General features: G+C 38.3%; 1 protein-coding gene and 1 long non-coding RNA gene across 3 annotated transcripts; one reads left to right on the top strand and one right to left on the bottom strand.

Moving 5' to 3' along the window:
- Positions 1 to 119: 119 nt before the first annotated feature.
- adat1 (adenosine deaminase tRNA specific 1) lies at positions 120 to 19,670 on the bottom strand. 2 transcript variants are annotated; one of them, XM_052122791.1, is made up of 10 exons: positions 19,559 to 19,670; positions 19,294 to 19,441; positions 18,732 to 18,800; positions 18,527 to 18,581; positions 14,754 to 14,884; positions 13,542 to 14,064; positions 8,612 to 8,757; positions 8,260 to 8,359; positions 7,986 to 8,072; positions 120 to 1,573 (listed from the first exon to the last, which is right to left on the bottom strand). In XM_052122791.1, the coding sequence occupies exons 1-10, from the start codon at positions 19,580 to 19,582 to the stop codon at positions 1,441 to 1,443; spliced, it is 1,416 nt and encodes a 471-aa protein (XP_051978751.1). In that variant the 5' UTR covers positions 19,583 to 19,670; the 3' UTR covers positions 120 to 1,440. The 2 variants fall into 2 exon arrangements, with proteins under 2 accessions (XP_051978751.1, XP_051978752.1); XM_052122792.1 differs by having other exon boundaries at positions 19,294 to 19,438; positions 19,559 to 19,657.
- Positions 19,671 to 24,858: 5,188 nt separating this feature from the next.
- Positions 24,859 to 25,772, top strand: LOC127640748 (uncharacterized). Its single transcript, XR_007970125.1, has 3 exons — positions 24,859 to 25,046; positions 25,135 to 25,198; positions 25,309 to 25,772. It is a non-coding gene; the product is annotated as an uncharacterized LOC127640748 (long non-coding RNA).
- The last annotated feature ends 1,623 nt before the right edge of the window (positions 25,773 to 27,395 follow it).

Raw genomic sequence — 27,395 nt, 5'->3', positions numbered from 1 at the left:
AACTTGAAATAGCTTTCAAACTCCAAAAAGAACAACAAAAAAGCACCATTAAAAGTTGTCCAATACAAATGGTGCATTATATTCAAAGTCTTGTGAAATTAATTCACTGAAAATCTTACCCTCAGCCATAGAATGATAACAGAACTTATTTTTGGCTTAACTGTTCCTTCAACAGTCCTGTTTGATCATACAGCACTTGGTAAAACAAAGACAGTCAACATACTTATCACATCTTTACCAATAGCAACAGTGATGTGATATTTATGGCCTTGGTAAACATTGATGGCCTAGAATATCACATTGACATAAGTATTCACACACTTGAAATTGACTTCAGGTGCATCCCATTTCCCGTTTCTACACTATCACTGGAGTCCACCTGTGGCAAATTCAATTGATTGGACATGATTTAGAAAGGCACAAACCTGTCTATATAAATGTCTCACAGCTGAAAATGCATATCTGAGCAAAAGCCAAGCCATGAGGTCAAAGGAACTGCCTGCAAAGCTCAGAGACAGGATTGGGTTGAGGAGCTGAAAATTTTTTTTTTCAATTTGCATTGAAGGTTCCCAAGAGCACAGTGGCCTCTATAAATCTTAAATGGAAGATTGGAACAACCAGGACTCTTCCTAGAGCTGGCCACCCAGCCAAACTGAGCAATCGGAGGAGATGGACCTTGGTAAGAGAGATTGGTTGAGCTCCAGAGATCATGTGTGGAGATGGAAGAAACTTGCTGAAGGACAACCATCACTGCAACACTCCACCAATCTGGGCTTTATGCCAGTGTGGCTAGATGGAAGTGTCTCCTCAGTGCAAGTCACAAAAAGCACCTAAAGGACCCTCAGACTGTGAGAACAAGATTCTCTGGTCTGATGAAACAAAGATTGAACTGTTTGACCTCAATTCCAAGCATCATGTCTGGAGGAAACCACAACCGGTGAAGCATGGTGGTGGTAGCGAAATGCTGTAAGGGTGTTTTTTAGCGCCTGGGACTGGTCAAGGTTGAAGAAAATCTTGACGCAGCAAAATACAAAAATATCCTTAATTAAAACCTAGTACAGCGCACTCAGGACCTCAGACTGGGCCGAAGGTTCACATTCCAACAGTACGATGACCCCAAGCACACAGCCAAGACAATGCAAGGGTGGCTTAGGGACAACTCTGTGAATGTCCCCGAGTGGCTCAGCCAGAGCCCAGACTTTAACCCAATCGAAGGTGTGAATACTGTCAATGTGATATTTCATTTTTTTCTTTTGAATAAATTTGCAAAGTTATCAAAAATCTGTTTTTTGCTTTGTCATTATGGGATATGGAGGGTAGATTAATGTGATTTTTTTTTTTTTTTTTTTACAGCATTTTAGCATAAGACTGCAACATAACAAAATGTGGGAAAAAAATGAAGGGGTCTGAATACATTCTGAATGCACTGTATCTGTGGTATTAATGAAACAGCAGCAGTTCTCGCGGGCTGCGGCTCCACTGCGAGAAAGCCTGCAGTCGCAGCTGCGTCCAGGCCTGCTGATACGACGCTGCGGCCTGCTTGAAGTCCCAGTACGTCCTCAACTCTCCTCCACTTCCAGAAAGAGCAAAGAAACAAAGACATAATCAGTCACAACACATACACAAACAACATCTGCACACTGAGGGGGGCGAGAGAGAGCGGTCAGAGGTCAATGTGACTTTAAGGACAAGCGTGTGGCCTCATATTTCTTTTTCAACATAGTCTTACACTGCAAGTAATCAGCTTCAGGCCACAAATACTGCACAGGAAACTGGAAAGCACTTTCTGAATTTGGCAAGCTCTAATCTGATTGGCCAGCTTTACACAACTTCCAAGAGTAAGCCCATACAGGTTTTTTCTTTAATCAGTCCGACTGGAAACAAAGTTGGGTTGACAAAATACCGGACTGATAAAACACAAGTCACTGGATTTGCCAGGTTCATTATATCAAATATACCAAAAATATTCAGGTTTCATTTGAAGCAAGTAGCAGAAAACAAAATAGATTTCCACAAACAGAACTGTACATTCTGCTTTGTTTCTGAGCTTTATCCGCTGATCCTATTTCTGAGGTTTTGTATGTGAAATCATCTGTACTTGTTACTTTTGAACAGTCAGAACATTTTAAGCAAAACATTTCACAAAAAGACATGACAATGATAAAACAACAGATATACATTCATTAAGACACATATTGTCCACAGATTATGGCAATACCTTTTGACATTTAATCTCATGAAGGATATACATTATAGATACCTGCAGTTCAGATTTCCTAGTGAAGATGCTTATTTTTAATATCAGTAATTATGCTTGCACTAGTAAGTGTTGTAGAGAATGAAGGAGAATCATGGACTCATCGATTCTGAATACAATGAACACACTGTTAAACCTTATCTAAATCACTGAAATAGCGCCAGCTAGTCTGGGGAGTATAATGCGCTATTGACAGAGAATCCTCGTGCCTTCTAAAACCCCCTACCCATGTGACTCGCCCCACACCCTAGTGCCTTACCATGTGGAAAAGGAAGGGGAGACTTTGAACGTAAAAATGTGTGTCTTTCATTTAAAACCCAGAAGGGCTTATTTTGAAGGAAATATGTTTATCCCAGTATGCCTGTGTATTTCTGATTGAGATCAAACTAGTTAAAATTGTAAGTTGTGTTAGTTAAACTCTGGGGGCTTAAATAAAAAGCCTAAGGGTGTATATCCACTTTTAAGAGTACCAAATACACGTTTCTTGGTATCAAATTAAACCTTACGACTTGTCCTAGCTGAATATAAATATAAGGGTACATTAAAAGGTATTCTGCTATGTTTTACTGTCTTTTGAGTGATTCAACCCAAAAGCCTTTACGGTCGTAAATTATGCAAATGAAGAGCCTTGACAGGACAAAGAAACCATCTCGCGCCCAAAACAAAGGAGCCTCATTGGGTCATTTCTCCCAAAGGAGGTGTGACCTCCCTGCCTTAAAAGTTAGGCTCCGGCATTGAATCGTTCTCTTCTGCTGCTCCCTCCTCCGCCTCTTCTGCTGCTCCCACCTCCTCTTTTTTTTTTGCTGCTCCCACTTCAACTCTTTCCTTTCTTACCCCGATTCTGGACCTCTTCGGACCCTCTCTCTCCCTCACCCCGGCTCCCTTCTCCTCCCTCGGACTCTCCTGAACATTTCAACTCTCCGGAACTCTGCAACTCTCCAACAGTTACTCTTAAGGTGCTTTGAACTTTCCGCGAGCAATCCACGCTCTGGAAACACCGACAGAAAGCCCATCTCAAGGACGCCACGAGGACACAACATACACGCAGTCTTGCTCAGCTGACACAAAGGTCCATTGTGCAAGTATTATTTCATTGAAATTCAAATGCGTTACAGTGTGTAACTTCCGTGCTGGCTCTGAAAGGTTAACTGTGGAAATAAGTTAGCTATACCTATAACAATCTCTTTATTTTCCCTTACTGTGTTTACTTTGTTTATTTTATGTTATATGTTAAATGTTTGTTTGTTAAGTGTAGTGATATATCCTAGTTCCTTGTATTAAACCCAATTATATGCTTGATTGTCTGTGTTTGTTGGTCATAAAACAAAGCCTCTGTAATGTGCGATCTAAAGCTACGAGCTGATATTATCAAAGTAAGTTAACGTGCTTTGATTAAGTAAGCTTATACTAAGAATAAACCTTCTGGAGAATTGATCAAGAATATCGAGCAAAGTGGTTCGGCGGACGAACTGGTTGGTCGCGATACGGTTCAATTCCCTTAAGGTGTTCCGAAAATTAATATAGCCTGTCTGCATATGATGTATATTCCTAATTAATTATAATTCGTTGTGTTTAATTATCTATATATATTTGAAGCAGACTCTTGGACTATATAAACCCTTTTTGGGGCAATTTGGTATGTATTGTTATCTGGTTCAAACCGTATGATTAATCATTGATTACGATCATTAAAATTAATTGTACATTCCCCAAACCTGAACCTAGATACCCTACAGTGTTCATTTTTGTAGTTGAAATAACATTTTTGAAATTAAGGATTAAAGGGGTCATATAATGCCATTTTTGTACAAGTTAATATGAATCTTTAGGGTCTAAATGAAAACTTTGTAATATACTTTTATTAAAAATTCTCATTAGTATTTTAAGAAAACACTAATTTTACCTGCTCAAAAACAGCTGTTTTCAGCACGCCGTTTCAGAGCATATGACTTCAAATGATAATGAGCTTTGGTCACCCCGCCCCTCCGTTCTGGAGTTATTCTCCGTATAACTGTTTTTTTGACATTACTTCTTAATCAGTAACATACAAGTAAACCAGGTGTAACTTAGTGTTACCATGTTAACTGTAACACCTGCGTACACAGTTTTTAATAACACAATAACCATAACTCGTTGTTCATTATAAACGTGGGATTATGAATTATATTGAGAACATCGTAACGTTATGGAAAACATGCCGTAATGTACCCTGAGTGTAAACATTAGCCACATTCATTGTGAAGCGTGCAAGCGATTTGCAAAGATTAATATAAAGGTTAACAAAACGTTACACTTACTTTTTCTGGAGGTGCAGAGGGAATATAAATAGTTGGTACAGAATCTTTTTTCAGCAGCAGCTTCTTAGCAAAACGACTCGGTTACTAACGTAACCTCGGTTCCCTGAGAGGAGGGAACGAGTATTGCGTAAGTAGCTTACGCTATGGGAAAACTCAGTTTCTCGAGAAATATTGAAGTCTTTATGTAAAACGCATTGCAGCTGCACAGCAGACAGCAATGAGCGAGGCAGCTCGGTCATTGGCTGTGCTGCGGCAACTTGCTCGAACCAATGGCGGGGCGACTCTGAACGCACGACCAATGGGCGTGCGCTTCGCGCTCGCACGCTCAAAGCCCGCCAAGATGGGCGTGGCTAGGGCTATATATTAGGCGCCCCGTCATGAGAGTTCTTTAGGTTCAATCTGCTGGAGACGATAGCGCTGCCAGAGATATAACCTGTACTCTGAAGGGTGTGGAGAGCACTTTAGGAATATACCCGTGCTTTGGCCTAAGGACAACTCTGCAGTCGTTAGGTCCAAATTCCAGGTAAGCAGCGCTTGATGACAGCGCGTGCAGGTCACCCACTCTCTTGACTGAGGCGAGCGCCAGCAAAAGCGCAGTTTTGAGCGAGAGCTGTTTAAGGTGCACGGTTCGGAGAGGTTCGAATGGGGCACTCTTGAGTGCGTCCAGGACCGTGGCCAGGTCCCAGATCGGCACCGAGGGGGGGCGAGGAGGGTTCATCCTCCTAGCGCCTCTTAGGAAACGAATGATTAGGTCGTTTTTCCCTAATGAGCGTCCCTTGTCAGGATTGTGTGACGCCGCTATGGCAGCCACATAGACTTTGAGCGTGGAGGGTGTGCCTCCAGCAGCTCTTGCAAGAAGGCGAGTACACTTGGTATCTCACACGATTTGGGGTTCAAGCTCTTGGTATCACACCAGTCACTGAACACTTTCCACTTTTGGGCATATAAGCGCCTCGTAGAGGGTGCTCGCGCCTCAGTGATGGTTCTCAACACTCCACTGGGGAGGTTCTCGGGAACCCGTTGAGGGGCCATGCATGAAGGGACCACAGATCGGGGCGGGAATCATCCCGTTGGCCTGCCTGAGGAGGTCCAGCCTCAACAGAATCGGCCATGGGGCAGATTGAATCATCTGCATCAGTTCTGGAATCCACATCTGGTTCTTCCAGAGTGGGGCTACCAGGAGCACTGCACATTTCACTTCTCTGATCCGACTGATGACCTGAGGTAGCATCGCGATCGGGGGAAAAGCATACAAGGGGCTGTTCGGCCAGACTTGGGGGAGCGCGTCCGTACTTTTTGAGAAGAAAAGAGGGCAGTGCGCATTTTCCCTGGAGGCGAAGAGGTCGACCTCTGCCTCGCCAAAGGTTTGCCATAACCACTGAGCCGTCAGGGGGTGGAGAGACCATTCCCCTGGGAGAACTTTGTCTCTGGACAGCATGTCCGCTCCCTGGTTCAGGACGCCTGGCACATGCGCTGCTCTCAGCAAGTGCAGGTTGTGCTGTGACCATAAGATGAGCTCCCCGGCCATAGAGTGCAGGGAGCTGGACCTGAGTCCACCCTGGCGATTTATATACGATACTACCGTCATGTTGTCCGTTCGGACCAGGACGTGTTCGTTTTTCAGGTACGGAAGCAGGGCTCTGAGAGCCAAGGCGACCACTTTCATTTCCAGACAGTTTATATGTAGGCACTTTTCCGGGTTTGACCAAAAGCCGGAGACAGGCCTGCCCTTGTAAAGGGCCCCCCATCCTATTTTGGAGGCATCTGTCGTGATAATTTTTCTCCGTGTGTTCACGTCCAGACTCACGCCGGTTTGATACCAGTCGACGGCTTTCCAGGGCGTCAGGGCTTTTATACAGCCGTGATTCGCTCTGATTAAAAAGTGGCCCGAGCGCCACGCGTGAGTGGGGACACGGCTCTTGAGCCAGCGTTAGAGAGGACGCATGTGCAACAATCCTAGCTGGAGTACAGCTGATGCCGAGGCCATGAGACCGAGCATCCTTTGAAATCGTTTGACCGGGGCGTGCGCGTCCGCTCTGAATGATGTTGCAAGGCAACGAATAGCGAGCGCGCGCTCTGATGAGAGGCGCGCCGTCATTTGCACTGAGTCTAGCACTATTCCCAGAAAAGAGATATTTTGGCTGGGGGATAGCACAAAATATTTTGGCTGGGGGATAGCACTAACACTGAGCTTATAGCTCTCAGAAGCGCGGGCGCGCGCTGAGCAGCTTTGTTGAGTGCCGAGTGCAGGGGTGCGTGTGAGATTACAGGCATGCGTGCTATCTCCATAATGCTCGCAGCATGAGCTGGAGAAATGTTTGAAACTGTATCGACAGTGTTTACGGGTGGGGGTGCATACATTGTAATAGGCACGCGCGCCACTTTCATAAAGCTTCCCGCTCTTAGCGGGGAGTTTCTTGGCTCGCACGTCGCATCTGTGATGCTCGCGGCATGAGCCAGAGAACTGTTTGAAACTGTATGGGCAGCGCTTATGGGTGGGGGTTATCACATTAAAGATATCTGAAATTACCATTGCCTCACAGATATAAAAAAATTAGCATTTTTGATATTAGGAATGGACATTTGTACTAGTAACAATTTAATAATTGATAAATAGATTTTAAGATTTATGCATTTAAATTTTATAACAAAATTCTACAAGATTGAATTGAGTAATCTGTAATCAGATAATATTAAATAACTTAAATATTTTAAGATTTATTATACACCGTTTGTTTGCAGATGACACGACATTAAGAGACTTATCACACTTAAAATCTCTGAAAGTGTCATAATTCAGGTAAATGCAGCATGTTACAAACAGCAACGTTTTAAATGTCAGACATCTCTTCCCGTGTGGTGGGTGCTACTTGGCCAGAATAAACTGCAACGAGGACCAGACTGGAAGTGTTTGACTACACAGCTCCTGAAATGAAACAAGTGTGTCCAGGGCTCAAAGTTTTCTGCTGTTCTCAGAGTCTCTCAGTGCCGTAACAGGAGCTTCACGCTGGACAGGAGCAGTTCAAAGAGTCAAGCCCTTCGAACAGAACATCACTGTTCCCCTTACCACAAACTAACAATGACCCGCTGTTCAATAATCACACACACACCTCATTACATACTACAACACAAATGTACAAACACTCCATCACATTCCCTCATGATTCAGTCTAAACCAAACAGAGATTTCTGTGAATATTGATACAAGTTTGGACATTCTCTCTCATGATTTAAAACATGTTTTTATCTTAAGTTTCATGCTTACATTTTTTTAAATGAGTTTAGTAGATAAATGTAACTTGTCTACATGTGAATTTCTTCAGTTTCTGCTATTTCACAGTTTTTATGACTTTACTGTCATTTTCAAATGTGGAAAATAGTAAAAGAATGAATAGATGTGTCCAAATCTTTGACAAGTTAGTAACACTCACCGAAGAGATTCAGGAAATTCACTTTCTTCCGTTACTGCAACCAGTCTCAGAAATGTATGAAAAAGCTCCACTTTACTGATTAAAGACCTGCACATGGACAAATATAAATAATGAAACAAATGACAAATAAGAAGTATGACCATAAAACTGGTTATTGTGTGTAAATGTTTTGGAGAGACACGGTTAGCTTGTTAAGAAACAGTAAGATTTGACGTGAATGTACAACACTTTTGCCACATTTAAATGGAAAAGATGATTCTTGTCATGTGATCACCTAGCTTGCACGCTGCTCAATTTTTTTTTTGTCACTCCCTGTTTGTAACCGTTGGCAGAGACGTCTAGAGGCTGCTGGGATACGGCACACCAGCTGATAGCTATGAAAACATAAATATGAATATTTCTGTTCATTTTAGAAAATGAAAGAGAACATCAGATTGTCAACAAAAACATATAAAAGGTGTTTCTTCAACCATCCCAAGGGTTTTTTTTTTTATTAAAAACTATAAGATTTAAATATGTGTGTTTGTGTATGTGTGTGTGCACACGCACGCTCACCTGTCACGCAGGGTGATATTCTGCCCTGTATGTATGTTTGTTTGTTTGTTTGTGTGTGTACACGTGCTCACCTGCCCCGCAGGGTGATATTCTGCCCTGCGTGTGTATGTGTTTGGTCTCAGTTTGTGTGTGATTATGGGTAAACTCTAAACCAGACAGCAGGAGTTCTGGACTCTGTACGGAGAAACCAGACGGCAGATCAGACACATGAGCACACCTGTGAAAAAACAGCGCACACACACACACACACACCAGATTGATGTTTTAATTCTCATAATGCAGCAGTAATGTGGGGGACTATTTATACGGCTGCTTTTTTCTTCTAGTAGGTCATTTTTCATTTTGCGGCTCTGTGTTTGAACACCTTCTTCCTGTTCACACACAATACGCTCATGTCAAACAATATCAGCATGTTTGCGCATAGTAAAGAATGAGGTTTAGCAAACGGCGATAGATCCATGTTTGCATGTATCATCTCATGTGTGCAGTAATGGTTACACTGACAGCATAATAATGCATAATGACAGGGGTTAGTGAATAAATAGAATGAATAAACACAAAAAGAACCACCGCATGAAGATTACACAGAAAGAGTAGTTAGTTCTTTTTATTCTGTTAAAGAGGAGTAAGACTGAACCAAAACTCACTTTAGCTGTTGTCTGTTTTGGTTTTTAGGCAGAGATATGACAAAATAATAACCAGACTCATTATAATCACATAAAATGCTAAGCTTTAAAACAATATTTAAAGATGAATTACCATTTTTATGAATTATTATTAATAATAATATTAATATTCTGAAAAATAAATAATATTAAATAACAATAAAAAAATTAACAATATTGATAAGCTACATTAAGTCATATATTCTTACTATTTTTAATAATAAAATTAATTATATTTCATATTTGTTCTTTTTTTAGCAATTTATGTTTGCTACATCGCTCAAGGGTTTACCTCTTTAACGGCAGCTCAACAACGACATGTTTTATGGACTCATATTTGTTGTCTTAAGGGGAAACATGAAACTAAATACATGTATTTTTAGTCATGATTTCTAATAAAAGTAAAAACAACAGTGGATGTTTATAGAGTGATGTGCAGTATCACAGATAGTAATCCTCGTAATAAATGAACAATCACCACGTGAGCAGAATTCTATATTGTTCAATGTTTTACAGAAGTCCAGGTAAAAGTGCGACAGGAACAACTGAAATTACATGCATTCTCAAAATGTAGCGATTCTTTGTGTTCTCCACAATTGTGTACAGTGGCATCAAAAATCTATTTCTAACAAAACCTCATTCCAGTCAGAAAGACATTTTGGATCTGTGGTGAAATGTGTTAGTTAGACTCTACAGCAGGGGTCGGAACCATTTTTCACAAATTTTGCATTTTTGAGCCATACCACAAACAAATAATTTACTATTTTACTACGTTTTTCAATAAAATACAATGTTTATAATGCCCATGGACTACTCAAAAACAAACAAATATGCAAATATTAATAGGTAACATTTTGCTATATGGAATTGAGTACACGTGTTTGTGCGGGTCTCCATAAAATTACTTCATGAAAAATGTTACTTCCCTTTTGGGCTGGGCAATATGCAAAAAACATTTTAATGATAATCGCATTTAAAATATCAATATCCGATTATATGGTCAACCCCCAAGGTCTGTGAATATTTTTGCTTTATTGATTTTGTTTTAAAAATGAAATTAATTTATTGAAAGATTACTTGAACAAAAGACATTTCTAAATTCAAATTGCACTTCAAACGAAAAAGCAATTAAAATAATTAAGTGATAAAAGAATCTTCTATATACAGTGAGGGAAAAAAGTATTTGATCCCCTGCTGATATTGTACGTTTGCCCACTGACAAACAAATGATCAGACTATAATTTTAATGGTAGGTTAATTTGAACAGACAGAATAACAACAAAAAAATCCAGAAAAATGCATGTCAAAAATTTTATAAATTGAATTACATTTTAATGAGGGAAATAAGTATTCGACCCCTCTGCAAAACATGACTTGGTACTTGGTGGCAAAACCCTTGTTGGCAATCACAGAGGACTTGTATTTGGCCACCGGGTTTGCACACATCTCAGGAGGGATTTTGTCCCACTCCTCTTTGCATATCTTCTCCAAATCATTAAGGTTTCGAGGCTGACGTTTGGCAACTCGAACTTTCAGCTCCCTCCACAGATTTTCTATGGGATTAAGGTCTGGAGACTGGCTAGGCCACTCCAGGACCTTAATGTGCTTCTTCTTGAGCCATGGGTTGCTTTGGCCGTGTGTTTTCTCATTACATTATTCTTGCAAACAGATTTCAGTTGAATGAAACAGAGAAAAAGGAGTGATAACTCTTTACATGCACTTACTCCACGAGACAGGGTTCCGTTGCACGCCTCTGAACAAACAGCGAATCAGACACAAGCATTGATGTCTTTTCTTTTGTCTGTTCTTAAAAATATAATAAAAAGTGTGTCTCTTCAAACAAGTCAGCATTTCTTGTCATGTGGCAAAATTACTCGTGCATGAAATGCATTTGGAGAGGAGCTCGCGAACTGGATTGAGTCACGTCGCATTTTGCGGGTGCAATATCACACATATAAAATAACGAACATTCATAAAATTGCTCGTAGAAAATGCTCTTAACAGCTAAGCTTGACAACATTCCAAAAAACACAAAGACACATGCTGGAATGTGTATTCCTGAAGCAAACACACTCACGACTGTCCACCTGTGTGATCTGTCCAATCAACACACAGAAACATTTACAACAGAATCCTGAATATAGAATTCTAGCTCATGAAAATTTGTTTTAAAAAAAAAAAAAAAAAATCTGAATATAAGAAATGTAAATCTGAAAATAATTTAATTTAAAGAAAACAAATTAAAATGGATATTTAGTATATATTTCACATATATACTCATAATTTTTTTTTTTAAATAATTTAATGTTAACTTTTTTCAATGTTTAATATTTTATTTTTACTAAATTTCATTTTAATCATTATTTTTTCTCAGAATAATCAGAAAATGAAACTGGTGGAATGTATTCTGCATTTCAAGGATTAAATATGTATGGTTAGCAAAAAGTAATAATTGAATTGTTATTTTTGTTGTCACAAAATAACTTTAATTATGGCCAATTTAAATATAATTCAAACTTTTTAATAGAATACATTACAATACGATGTTCAATATTGAATTTGATCCATTTCAATATATTCAATTCAATAGTCAATACCACACCTTACCACAGTTCATATATTTGACAGTTTTGTGAATAATTTGTAATAATAACTAGCTTGGAAAAGTTTGATAACATAAGCTTAAAAAGGCTGGCCTGACAATTGTTTTAAATGCTGGAAGTTTGAAGGTTTTACTGGCCTCAGACAGACAGACAGACAGACAGATGAAAAGAATGTTAGACTGACAATGATAATGACCTTTGTGTAAAGTAAACTGTGCTAGTAGAAAAGACATCAACATTTTTTCAGGCTTTGTCATGGGTTCACTGTACATGAGGGTAACATCACAAAGCTGCATGACATCATCTTATAACTTGCTGTATATACTGTATATGATTGACTTATACACTCACCTAAAGGATTATTAGGAACACCATACTAATACTGTGTTTGACCCCCTTTCGCCTTCAGAACTGCCTTAATTCTACGTGGCATTGATTCAACAAGGTGCTGAAAGCATTCTTTAGAAATGTTGGCCCATATTGATAGGATAGCATCTTGCAGTTGATGGAGATTTGTGGGATGCACATCCAGGGCAAGAAGCTCCCGTTCCACCACAACCCAAAGATGCTCTATTGGGTTGAGATCTGGTGACTGTGGGGGTCATTTTAGTACAGTGAACTCATTGTCATGTTCAAGAAACCAATTTGAAATGATTCAAGCTTTGTGACATGGTGCATTATCCTGCTGGAAGAAGCCATCAGAGGATGGGTACATGGTGGCCATAAAGGGATGGACATGGTCAGAAACAATGCTCAGGTAGGCCGTGGCATTTAAACGATGCCCAATTGGCACTAAGGGGCCTAAAGTGTGCCAAGAAAACATCCCCCACACCATTACAACACCACCTCCAGCCTGCACAGTGGTAACAAGGCATGATGGATCCATGTTCTCATTCTGTTTACGCCAAATTCTGACTCTACCATCTGAATGTCTCAACAGAAATCGAGACTCATCAGACCAGGCAACATTTTTCCAGTCTTCAACTGTCCAATTTTGGTGAGCTCTTGCAAATTGTAGCCTCTTTTTCCTATTTGTAGTGGAGATGAGTGGTACCCGGTGGGGTCTTCTGCTGTTGTAGCCCATCCGCCTCAAGGTTGTGCATGTTGTGGCTTCACAAATGCTTTGCTGCATACCTCGGTTGTAACGAGTGGTTATTTCAGGCAAAATTGCTCTTCTATCAGCTTGAATCAGTTGGCCCATTCTCCTCTGACCTCTAGCATCAACAAGGCATTTTTGCCCACAGGACTGCCGCATACTGGATGTTTTTCCCTTTTCACACCATTCTTTGTAAACCCTAGAAATGATTGTGCGGTAAAATCCCAGTAACTGAGCAGATTGTGAAATACTCAGACCGGCCTGTCTGGCACCAACAACCATGCCACGCTCAAAATTGCTTAAATCACCTTTCTTTCCCATTCTGACATTCAGTTTGGAGTTCAGGAGATTGTCTTGACCAGGACCACACCCCTAAATGCATTGAAGCAACTGCCATGTGATTGGTTGATTAGATAATTGCATTAATGAGAAATTGAACAGGTGTTCCTAATAATCCTTTAGGTGAGTGTATAGTAAGCAAAACAGTATGCATGATGCATTTATAAATGTTTTTGTTGTCACATGACCACATAATGTTATTGGATTTTAATTACTGAACTATTTTAAGAATAATATAATGACTAATTATGAGCCAAAACAGATGTATAGTATATTGCATGTGTAAAGAAAGTCTCACCGTGTGTGTAAGGCTCTGTGCATGGCCTGCTGACTGTACGGACACTTCCCCAACACCACAGCACTGAAGTACATCGCCCCCTGCAGGTAATGAGACAGCAGGGCACCCTGAAAGCCCACAACGCCCCAACGAGCAAGTTTATCACTGCAGGAGAGAGAGAGCGTGCGCTCACCACGCCCTGGCTTCACCCGCAGCACCCCAACACTGTGGTAGAGTAACCCGGGCTGCAGCGGGTCACTCGGCCCATCAGGGACACACTTCGCCCCGGTGCGGTGGAGGTCGGGCGAGTTGGTGCTTTCTTTAGCGTCTGTCGTAACTTTACATTCATCAGTGTCCGCTGTTTCTCTAGAGGTGGAAAAGGCATCTCTTGTGTTTATTCTGTGACACTTGTGGGTGTCTTCCAGGTCCCTCTCAGCCGGGCGTTTAAGGCCGTGTCTCTCGGGTTGTGTGTGCAGGGACTCTTTTACCGGTTCACAGGGCTGCACTTGACTGCCAGTCATTGGAAAGATGGAGGCGTCGCCACCTGAGGATACAATCAATCAAATATTCACTCATAGGTTCAGTCAATTTTGGCAAAAAAAAAAAAAAAAAGAAAAAGAAGCCTATTTCTAGGACCAATGAGATTTTTTGCATTGTGACATTATATTTCATGACAATAAGGCACATTTCCCAAAAATTTTCATTACAAATATCACATTCTAATAACTATAATGCAAAAAAAGAAGAAATCATTCGTATTTATACAATACTATAAATAAAAAAATTTGCGTGCTCTCTTCTGAACTCATATCTGCAACAGCTGAGCTAGCGCACATTCTGATCACACTCAAACAGGCTTGTGCAAAGAAAAGTGATGGCATAAGATAGCACTGTGTGAAAAACACAGAGAAAAGTGTTTATGAACTGATAATCTGTCGTTTTATTTGTGATGTGTGTGAAATTGAATAAAAGTCGTCATTGTTTTAGAGCCTTTAGTGTTCATTTCACCAGGAAACTGATACTTGGCTGCAGAATCGGAATTTGATGAGACCAGGTCGACTCTATCTAGCTCATGAATTTGCTTAAATAACATTTAAATGAAAATTGATGTCCCTATAATTTTTATTATGATGCAACCAAAAAAGCAGAATAACATATTCACGGTACAGCACAGCCTTTTGCTTAAATAAAACTTAAACACTGAAATTTGAGACCCAAAGCAGTTTGACTCACAGGGTGTTTGACTGGTGAAGAAAATGAAAGAAACATCAGGTTTAACCATCCATTTCCCCTTCTCATTTCCTGGACAGAACACGGCAGAATCCTGACCACTCAAAGCCCTGTACAACTGCTCCATCAGATACCTGAACAGAATTACATTCAATTCTTATATTCCAAACCCATGTCTACTGAGATCATACCGTTTGTCTGTTTTTATTCACTTAAACTTTGTGCCTGGAAAATCTTGCTTGACAGCTGTGGTGGTCACAATTCACTTTTATTGTATGGAAAAGTGCAATTTCTGCTAAATTTCTCCTTTGTATTCCACTGATGAAAGAAAATCATACATTTGAACAGCATGAAGGACTTTACACAGAACATAAATGACAGAATGCAGGACATGACATCCGCTTGACGTCAATCAAATCCATCTACAAATATTGATGGCAAACACTTTAGCCCCTTAAATACATCTATTTGTTTACAGTGTGTGCAAACTGTGTAACAGGATCTAGTAAGGTACAGTATGTGAGTTTTGTTCAGGGGTGTAATGCCCGAGCCCTCCCTCAGTGTATTTGAATATGCAAGCCAAAATGTACTGATCCAGTGTATTCAATTAAATAAGATACTTCAAATTTAGAGCTCTACCATATTGTCCTACACTGATGAAAAGCAGTAGAAACCACACACTTCAACATCACTTGATCGTGCAGCCAAATGTGGATAATCCCATTTTTTACACTGTTTTCACCAGGCCTTCTTCATTTATATTTGGTACTTTTCAAATGTCTTTATCTATAGACTTCACTGCTGTAGCCTTATCCCCGACCTAGACTTTCAATATTAAACTATGAATGTTTAACACTTGTGCGACCTTCAGGACATTTCTGTCATTTTTTTTCGATCATTTTGACCGTGTTAATGTCAACAGCATACATTTTGCCAAAGGTGTATATTTTCCCCTTTGAAACCCATTAAAACTGAAATATTTGATCCCAGTGCCATTAAAGCATAAAATCATGAATTCTATGTTATTATGCTTTCATTCCGGAGCACTGACTTCAAAATTTCAATGTTTAATATTTTCCACCAGATTTTTCTCATGTTTAGCCTATGGAGCAAATACATGCTTTTTTTCTTATTTTCTGTATTATAGAGCACTGCAGGCCAATTGCATACATGATGCAGCTAAAACGGTGTGTGTGTTGGTATGAAAGTCAGAGTGTGTTTTGTATGTGTGTATCGCGAAGAGTGTGTGTGTGTGTGTGTGTGTGTGTGTGTGTGTGTGTGTGTGTGTGTATAAAAACAACAGTGGCATTATGTTAACAAACTGGCATTTAAAGGGTTAAAATCCTGAAAATGAATGAATATTTGGTAGTTATGATCAGCAGTTATGTTAAAAAACGTTTACTTAAAATTGTTACTGAAAATAAAATATATATATAATATTATCTGAGTAACTTTTTTAAATTGATGCACAATGGTTAAATATATGATAGTCTAAACAAAAAGTGAAATAAACAGACCACTTCAATATTTATTGTGTGAAATTATTTCTATATATAATTTTTTTTATTAATCGACTGTCCCACAGTATCAACAGCCTAGTTTCCATCCACGTTATGTGCCATTTTTTTTATCGACAAAGTGAAAATGCATAAAAAAAGTTTCCATTCAAAAATAGTGTGAATGAAGATGTCATGCCTAAAAAGCTTTGGTTTATAGCAAAAACAATCTGCTCTTAAGCCGTTTCCATACAGCAATGTGTGTTTATCGCTAATGGTTTACCTTTCGCCTCCCAGATGTCCCTATATTTTTTTCCCTCCTATGTTTAGGTAAAATGGGGAGAGTATTGTAAGGCGGGTGCCAGCAATTCTGGACTACCCCTTGAGAAAACAAAAGGCTCTCATGAGAATTAACATTTGAACTCTCTCTTGCATATGTAACAGCAACATCCGAGACGCAGCACACAGTGCAGCTCACACCTCACTTCTACGGTCTCATCATCTCCCCCTTCTCCTCCTCACTTAAAGCTCACTAAAAACCTATGCAATGTTAAGTGTGTACAAAAAGTAAATATACATGTTTGATATCATTTAAAGTGTATCAGTGCGCCTGGTAAACTGGTCTCATTCTCCCAGCCATAACGAAAAGCTAAAAGAAGTTATAAAATATGAGAAATGTGGTGTGCCCCTTAAAAGGTGTGCCCTCCCCCAGATCCTCCATACAAACTACCTCCTGTATGTAAATCTACAGGAATCAAGAACCCATTCAGTTACAAATTCTGATCCCACAGTTGTGAACCCCTCAATAGGGGACCAAAATCTAATTATAATGACAGACACCACCATTTGGTAAGCATATTGAATTATCTGGGTTTATAAGGAAAATGGGCAAAAGGTTCGAGGAGTCTGTAGGTAGACTTCCCACACGATCGCTGTGTGTAGTTTTCGCTGCCAGGTAAATATTTCTATAAATTCCTCGATTTCCAAATTGTTGTTATTATTTGTCTGATCGACGATTTTACTCTATGAATTTGAAATTTGAATTTTTTTTTTGCAAAAAATCCTTGGATGGAAACGTAGTTAGTGTCAGTGAGAATGGGTATCAGAATGCACAACATGTGGAACATTGAGGCGGATGGGCTACAACAACAGAAGACCACGTCAGGTTCCACTTCTGTCAGCCAAGAATAGAAAGCTGAGGCTGCAGTGGGCCTACTAACTCAGCAGAAATCCAGATTCATCAGACCAGGCGATGTTTTTCCAGTCTTTAACTGCCCACTGCAGCCTCTTCTGTTCTATTCTGTTATGGCTGATAGAAGTGGAACCCAAAATGGTCTTCTGCTGTTGTATCCCATCTGCCTCCTTACCGTAGCCTTTCTGTCAGCTCGAACCAGTCTGGCCATTCCCCGTTGACCTCTGTCATCAACAAGCCATTTCTGTCCATAGAACTGCCGCTAACTGGATGTTTTTGGCACCATTCTAAGTAAATTCTAGAGACTGTTGTGTGTGAAAATCCCAGGAGATCAATATTACAGAAATACTCAAACCAGCCCATCTGGCACCAACAATCATGCCATGGTCCAAATCATTGAGATCACATTTTTCCCCATTCTGATGGTTAATGTGAACATTAAATTGAGCTCCAGAACCATATCTGCATGATTTTATGTACTTGCAACGCTGCCACACGATTGGCTGACAATTGCATGAATAACTAGGTGTACCTAATAACGTGCTCAGTGAGTGTGAATATATATACTGCATGTATACGATTTAAATTTGTTATTTCTTCATAATGCTCGTATATTGATTTATTTGTATGCTGACATGAAAGTGGTTACATATTCGTAATTTGTATGATTTTGTGAGACAATAAAACATAAAAAAAAGCCCCTAACACTTTTCGCTTTCACTGCAACATAATTTCTCCCCTAAACAGTAAAGAGCTGCTAAGTGGCGCTGCACAGCAACATGGCAAGAGATGTCCAACATTTAATGAAAGTAAACAACATCAACAACAAGCATGAAGCAATAGTCAAACAGTGAGCTTTACAATTGTGATTAAGGAAGTGACTGTAACTGTAAATTCTCATAGATGCCCTGAGATAACATATAGTATACTGAGGAAACCAAAAATTACAGAGTTATATTTTTCACGTGTTTTAAGTTCACTCTTGTAAGCTGTTTGTGGGTGGGGGTGTTTTTGCACTGGGGCCCATAAGAATTTAGAAGCACTACTGTTTATTTGTGATTCACAAATGCGGTGAAATGTAAAGTTACCTGACACACCCCCTCCTCGCAATAACCTCTGCATGACTGTCATTCAGAATATCACCTGCAGCAACACAAAATGATGTGGGTTAAAAATTATCACAAAGTCATGTTTACATTTGATCAGTTAAATGTTTGTTATATATTTACCCTTTACACTCATGGCAGAAGTCATGTTTACATTTGATCAGTTAAATGTTTGTTATATATTTACCCTTCACACTCATGGCAGACCGGCCGATGCATTTGGTGCCCGTTCCCAAAGACACAACCTGTTTATGAACTTTGAAAAATTGTTCAGTATATATATATATATATATAAAATATATATTTCTTTCTTTGTTTTTTTAAATCAAGCATTCAAAGTATATTTGGATGATTCCTGATATACATTAAATCTTCATATCCCCATCATATAAGTCTTAATATATATTAGATTCTTTATTAAAAAAAAGCTAACCACAATAACATACTTATCAGTTATAGAAGATGCTCATAATCAGTTTGTAATATATATTGTATTTACTCTAGGAAAGTTATATATTCATATACGTGCCATTAATAAATAAATAAATACATACATACATACATACATACATATATATATATATATATATATATATATATATTCCAAAAAGACTTCGAGGATCTTATACATCCCTTAAACATGCCAGATGATTTGTTAATTTAGTCCTACCAAATATATTTATTTATTTTTTTCTCCTCTTTTGACGTTGTGTCTGTACGTGTTTTGGGAATTTGTTAGAAATGCTCACATGTCTCGCGTTGTGGACTGACAGTCAGTTGAACTACTGCTGCCAGTAGCGTCCACTCTCTGCCAGCTTCTGGTTTTCCTCTCTTGGGCAGTTTATTAAAGTGATCATAACACAGACTGGCGATTTCATCAGCACTCCACATGATCTGCTGTTATAAATTACTATTAGAGATCTGAATGACCTCAGCTTGCTAGTTATGTTTTTCTATTACAGCGTCCCATAACGGAATTAACATTCAGCGATATTTCAACAATGACATACTCACATTTAGAAGCGTGTTTGCACACATGTGAATGTACAGAAGGAAATTTGACAGCAGCGAGACATAATCACTCGTGTTTTTTGGAAGAAGTCTTTTAATATAGATTTGAGCACACAACGGAAGTAGAATTTGATTCTTCAAAATAACAGTCTTACACACGCTTGATAGGGCGCTTCACTAGAAAATGATACGTGACGAAAGGGACTTTGCTTATGACTCTGTATCTTGAAAATTTAGAGTTGAAAAAAAAAAACCATTAAACACCAACACTATTAGCATACATTTTTCATTCATTATCTTCTAAAATAATATTTTTATTTAGAATGTTTTCTAGTTTCATTTTTTTTTTTGTTTTTATTTAAGTTGTATTGTATCAAGGGTCTGTTGAATGCTTGATTTTAATTTATGTAAACATGACAGACGTTCTATGGTGTGCAATTATTTTTCAAGTAAACGCACAGCTATGAAGTTCCAGGTCTTGACCGCACAGTATGGAAGCAATTCTGTCTAACCAGATTTTGAAATAAAAAAGCCATTGAATTTCTAGCACTAAAATTTTCAGCATTGAAACGATGTATGTGAATTTTTTGCCTTTGAATTGAACTCTTCAAAATTTAATTAACTAATTTTCACTTTAATTGTTCAATGTTCACAAATTCAGAATCAAACATTCAAGTTTAAAACTCCAAATCATTTATATTCGAAAGTTAAAATTTTCAGATTAAACATCCGGGACACCGAGGATAAGCAATCGATTCTGTATGAAATCGAACCATGTGACAGGAGGACGCCGTTGCTTGAAATTACAGGAATGCCGTCAGCAATGACAACGGGTTTTTGGGTGTAATAGAGGATGTAGATGAGTTGAATAAAAATATTTGTAAAGCAATACGGAGAGCTGCAGTAGAAGCAATAGGAAAAAAGAAATCAGGGAATAGAAAAAAGGTGGTTCCTTGGTGGAATGAGGAATGTAGTGAGGCAGTTTTAAGAAATAAAGCTCTTAGGAAAGTAAGAAGTATTAATTTTAATGATTTAATAAACTATAAAAAGGCACAAGCAAAAGTGAGGCGTGTAATAAGAATAGCAAAGAGGAAATATTGGAGGGAATTTTGTGAAAGTATTGGTGAAGATGTTAAAATTAACGAAATATGGGGGATGATTAGAAAGATGAGTGGAATTCAGAGATATAGTAGCATACCAGTTTTAACTGATTAAGAAAAATCAGCAGTTTCAGATAAAGAAAAATTAAAAGTATTAGCAGAAACATTTATGAAGGTGCATAGTAATGATAATATTACTGAGGAAATTAGAAAATATAGGAGACAACGCATTAGAGAAAATCCTAAAATTTTAGAAAAAAGAGGGCATTCGGGTGATCTCTTAGAGATCACCCGAATGCCCTCGAATAGAGGCTGAGTTTACAATGCTGAGTTTACAATGTATGAAATGAAGAGATCACTCTCAGGGGTAAGAAAAACTTCTCCAGGAAAGGATGAAATTTGTGTAGAGTTGATAAAAAATTTATCAGAAACATCATTAAAGATAATTCTAGGATTGTTTAATAAAGTATGGGAAACAGGGAAACTTCCTTCTGAGTGGAAACATGGGGTCATAGTGCCAATTGCTAAGCCAGGGAAAGACAAAGCTCCACCAAGCAGCTATAGGCCAATAGCATTGACATCAAACTTATGTTGCTTATGGAGAGAATGGTAATGTCAAGGTTAGTATATTTTATTGAGATAAAGGGGTTATTTTCACAATACCAGAGTGGTTTTAGGAAGGGGTGCTGTACTATGGATTCTGTAGTAAGTCTGGAAGCAGCAATAAAGAAGGCTCAAGTAAATAAAGAGAAAATTGATAAAATGGGAATTACAGGAAAGATGTATGATTGGATCAAGGATTTCTTATTGAATAGAACAATACAAGTTAGAATTGGGACAACATATTCACAAATATATTCTATTGAAAATGGAACTCCCCAAGGTAGGGTATGTAGTCCAATACTTTTTTAACATTATGATTAATGATATTTATACACAAATTGACAGGAATAGGGAGGTCACTGTATGCAGATGATGGTGCAATATGGAAAAGGGGAAGAAATGAAATATTTGTAGTTAAAAGTCTGCAGGGGGCAGTAAATAAGGTAGAAAACTGGGCAAATGAGTGGGATTTTCGGTTCTCAATTGCAAAAACGCAGGTAATTTGTTTCACAAAAAGGAGAAAAAAACATTAAAGTAAGTACAAAAATGTATGGTCAGGAATTGGAACAAGTTAAAATGTTAAGATTTTTAGGTATGTGGATGGATTTTAAATTAACATTTGGTATTCACATTCAAAAGCTTGTAGACAAATGTAAAAAAGGAATAAATGTAATGAGGTGCTTGGCTGGGGTTGAGTGGGGAGCAAGTAGACAGTCTTTAAGTAGAATATATAGCTCATTAATAAGACCGGCAATAGATTATGGTACTATGATATAGTGTTCTGCATCAGAAACATGGCTCAAAAAGATCTAGGTAATTCAGACTCAAGCTCTAAGGATCAGCTGTGGAGCATTTTGAACATCTCCAGTACCATCAATTCAAGAAGAGATGGGAGAAATGCCACTAGAAGTTTGTAGGAGAAAGTTAAGAATGAGAAACTGGATTAATATAAAAGGACATGATGAAAGACATCCAGTTAAAAAGGTACTGGGAAACTGTCGGGAGTATGAGAATGGAAGAATAAATAGTTTTGGCTGGGTAGCAAACAAGGAGGCACAGGAAATGGGTATAACCCACTGATCTATAACTGGATTGCTCATAGAATTCTAAACTGCCAGCAGTAGGTGAAGCTACCGGAAGTGCTCTGGCGGCCATCTTACTATTCCATACCGACAGAGGGCATCGCGCATGTGCAGCGTTTAACCGCGAAACAACACTCACTTAAGGATGCGGCTAAAGTGCCCACAGGTTGTAATTTATGACTATGTACATATTAAGCACACATTAGTCGTTATCCCCATGTAGAGTGGGCATAACGATCATAATCTTTAATAATCAACAGTAAAAATACAACACCAAAGTGTATTAATACCCCTTTTTAAAGCAAAGTTATCCATCTGCAGATTGTTACAGGATACAATGTTTCTCTGCCTTCATAGTTTAAATCTGTTGATGCTCATTGTTCATAATGTTGACAAATTATACAACTGCATAATTTGCCAACATTATTAACTCATTTTGACTAGATTATATAGTAAATGTGAACTAATTTAGGGGGCATGCACATCAACAAATTTTAAAGTTGTTAATAAAAACGACTAGCTTTGTGTTTATATTGTAACTAGACACTACCTCTTCAGAATAAATCCAGAAGAATCAAATATAAAAACGTAATATACACACAAGTTCATATACAGTATGTGTATGTATATATATATATATATATATATATATATATATATATATATATATATATATATATATATATATAGATATATATATATATAGATATATATATATATATATATATATATATATATATATATAGATATATATATATATATATATATATACACACACACATAAATTAATTTACCTTTACTTAATGGAATTATCCATTTGCATTCATTTCTGGAATATGTACATACCAGCTTGTCAGAGTTTAATTATTTCAACAATCCCCTGATCTTTTAAATCATAATTACAAATAAGTTTATTGACATATGCACACAAGGAAATCATACATATTTATTTGTTCAATAACAAAAGCTTCCAAGTACACACAAAAATTGACTTAAACTGAACAATACAATAAAAATTGCCAAGGGAACAAATATGTGGGAACAAAATCTGCTAATGGATTTAACAACAATAACACATTATTCAGCTTTCAAAAGAACGGTAGCAAGTAGGGCTGGGATAAACGATTTTTTTTTTTTACCGATTAATCTAGCGATTAATTTTTCGATGCATCGATTAATCTAACCATTCATTTTTCCAGTCCGATTCGATTATCTCCCCATTAATTGACTAATAGCAATTTATACATGTTGATTTACATATCTGCATGAAAAAATCATGAATTCCTTAACATTGCAATATATATTTATTGCTCTTAAAATTCCAAAATAAAAGACTATACAAGTGCAAAGTAATGTATTCTTAGTCAGAGGTAGCATTCAATAAAACCTTGATGCCGTGAAAACACATAGGCATAGCTTACTGAAAAAAAGTGCATCTTGTAATTCTTCTTTCAGATTAAAATAATAACAACTTGATGTCTAGTTGTCATTCAATAAAAAAGTCACCCAAAATACTTGTTTAGAGCAATTGAAAGAATACAGTAACCAATGTAAACTTGAGGGCTTTAAGCTAATACAGAGAGTGCTTTTCCAACAAAAAATAAATAAAAATTAACAGCGACAGTGGGAGCCAGCAGCCTGGCATGGCGTCCTTCCTGAACCAACAGAATTGAACATTTATGTTGAAAACACACAGTCCTAGCTTACTGAAAAAAAGTGCATCTTTTAATTCTTCATTCACATAAAAATAACAACAATATAGTAACACACTCGAGACATATCCAGCTGCAGACCCGCAGCACCACCAGTTTCAGAACCCCAGTTTCAGAACACCAGCGCCAGAACCTGAAGTGAGGGGCGGAGTTATTGACAATGAGACAAGCATGGCGGAGAGCATGGTGAGTTGTGTAACGTTGTCTAAAGTTTTTGACATCATGTGGTGAAAAATTCAATGTGTGTGTTCAAGTTTTGCCGTTCAAGAGTATAATAAACTTGCTTAATGGTTACTTGCATGATGTTCTGATTTTGCATGCTGTGACAGTTTTTACAAGAAAGACCCAAATACTGTTGACTGAGTTTTTGCATGGATTCAGAGCTTCAAACTGTGTGCTGCACAATGTAACTTCATATTAACAAATCTGTTTTATTATTTTTGTATTTTTGTTGCAGTAAGATGACAGCCAAAATTGCACCTGGCACATGGGTGCTACTGAAAAACAAGGTTGGTTATAAAGAAGTCTGCTAAAGTTGGGAGTGCTGAAGTGTCAAACCCTTAATAAACTCATGCTTTTTTTTTTTTTTAGGATATCCCCCAACAGATTGGTGGTGTAGACTGTGGAGTCTTAATGTTGATGGTGAGACATTGTTTTGATATAATTAAACCAATGATTGGTGTGGTGGTGTTTTTATTTTAATTTTTTTAAGTTGTTAAATACGGAACAAAGAAGATTTTTTTTTAATTTTACGTTTACAGAGATAATGTTCCTTAATTTTTGCTGTTTTCCAGTATGCTCTACATCTTGTCTTGGGAGCACCCTTTGATTTTACATCTGTAAGTAATTACCAGTTCAAGTAATTGACCTTTATGATGTTGTAGCAGTTGAAATATCAAGATTTCTCTATTTTTGTCTTCCAGTGCGACTTTCCAAACATACGGAGATGGTGGGCTCTTATTCTTCTGGAGAACTTTGGTGTTTTCTCTGAAAGGTAGATACTGGACATTTACTCCAGCCCACCGTTACATTTGCACCCTCTTCTGATTAATTTTAAATTAACCAAGATATATACATTCCAGTGCAGAAACCCTACAAGAGTCCCTTCCATGTGAAGAACAAGCTACGCTTAGCAGCAGTGAGGCGGTGTGTGTGTGTGTGTGTATATATATATGTATATATAATCTCTTAACATATAATAAATTTATGTGTCACATTTATAAAGTCACATTTTCCTTTAATATTCTGTAATGAAGGAGCTCCCAATAATCCGGCACATGAAAGAAGCTGTGAAATGGCTCCATTCCAACAGCCATCTGCTCAGGGGTCCAGTGGAAGAGCCTCTTTTCATTTGAATGAATGAAGACCACAAGGAAAAGGCCCGCAACAATCTCCTGGAACAGTCAGAAGCTTCCAGAGAGCCCTTTCTATTTCATTTTGTGTTCAGGGATGACATGGAGTTATTTTTACAAGAATGTAAGGACAAAATGGGCCTGAGAGTGAATGCCTCATTTGATACATTTTAAGTTTAATTTATACAGGATTGTCATGATAAAATGGGCCTATGGGTGAATTGGTCATTTGTTGTATATATTTTTATTGTTTCTTTTAAAATGATGCTTAATTTTCTCTCTTTTTTAGTTTTTTGACATGTTTTATTTTACATAAAGAAAAATGCATGCTGCACATGTTCTTGTGAAATAAAGTATATTTTATATAAAATGCCCATAAGTTTCAAGCATTTTTTTTTCACCATCATGATCAGGAAGTAACTCTCATAATACAATGAAACAGATAACTATATACAATTATATTACACAAGATCAATGTTTTAAAATGCTTATTGTACTGTACCTTAAAGAATCATCATAACATACGTATAAAGTATGATGTTTCATTTGTAATAAAAGCAAAGTACTCTCCAAAACGTTAGGTGGCGCTACTCGGTTTCGGACGTAAGCTCCGCCCCTCACTTCAGGTTCTGGCGCTGGGGTTCTGAAACTGGTGGTGTAGCCTACTCTCCAAAACGTTAGGTGGCGCTACTCGGTTTAGAACGCAAGCTCCGCCCCTCACTTCAGGTTCTGGCGCTGGGGTTCTGAAACTGGTGTTGCTGCGGGTCTGCAGCTGGATACTATTGACACACTCTGCCACTCACCTTTTTCATAAACTCAAAATTCAAAAATTAAATTCAAGTAAAAGTGTACAAGAGCAAAATAATGCATTCTGATGTCTAGCATTCAATAAAAAAAATAAAAAGGTCACCCAGCCACCCTTTCTTAGAGCTATTGAAAGAATACAGTAACTATTGTAAACTTGGGGGCTTTAAGCTAATAAAGAGTTATTTTCCAACAAAAAATAAATAATAAAAATAAACATTCAGAATTAAACATTTATGTTGAACATAGGCCTAGCTTACTGAAAAAAGCATCTTCATTCACATGCAAATAACAACTTACACTCTGACACCTTCCTGACACCTTAAGAATACTGCGTGTGCGCGTGTGTGCCGGGTGGCGCCTCTTCAGGTGCTGGTGCATTGCCGTGGTGCTAGAATGGAAGGCCATCTCCATTTTGCAAAGATGACATATCACGGAATTGTTTCCTTTTAAATTAAAGAATTCCCATACTTTAGAGGAACGAGTGCGTGCCGCCTTGCACTTCTGATAGTCTTGAGGAGCCACTCGTGTTGCTACTACTCTCCAGCGCCGCCATCTTTGTTTTGGGTCTGACGAATCGACGCGCATATTTTGCGTCGACGTATTTTTTGCGTTGACGTCATCGTCATCGACGTGTTGTCCCAGCCCTAGTAGCAAGACATGCCATCAGAGCTAGTGGCAACAGTTCTCCACCGGATAGCACAGTGACACTGGAGGCAGCATCTTCTGATATGCTGGCATTTCAGTCAGTGACGTTCAGCCTGAAACAGAAGACACAGAGAAAAACATCACTGTATGTCTTCCCAGCTTGTCCATGTTCAAAGAGGCTGTGGTAGGGCACATAGCAGGCTTTGCAGTTAAAACAACTATGAAGATGATTCTGTGCACTACCTGTTTATCAGCACTCAGTGTCGAGAGCTCTTCCCAAGATGAACACACTGATCGACATGAAGACCTGAGGTGGATTTATAAGACCGTCAGACAGCGTCTTGAAAGTCTGCAAGACAGCTGAGAGATTTCTTCAACAGCACACACTCACAAGGCCCATCTCTGTCCCCACAAATGTTCTGGATCTCCATGGTGGTTCTGCATTCAAGGAACTTGAGGCAAACATGTTCAACCTAGAACCATACAACAATCACATCTTCATACTCAGTGCATTGCAGAAAGCTGCACAAACATCAGCC

This window comes from Xyrauchen texanus, chromosome 49 (genome assembly GCF_025860055.1).
Source record: "Xyrauchen texanus isolate HMW12.3.18 chromosome 49, RBS_HiC_50CHRs, whole genome shotgun sequence".
NCBI classification, from domain to species: Eukaryota; Metazoa; Chordata; class Actinopteri; order Cypriniformes; family Catostomidae; genus Xyrauchen; species Xyrauchen texanus.
Note: the sequence above shows the minus strand (reverse complement) of the source record. Positions and strands in the feature narration are given on the sequence as shown.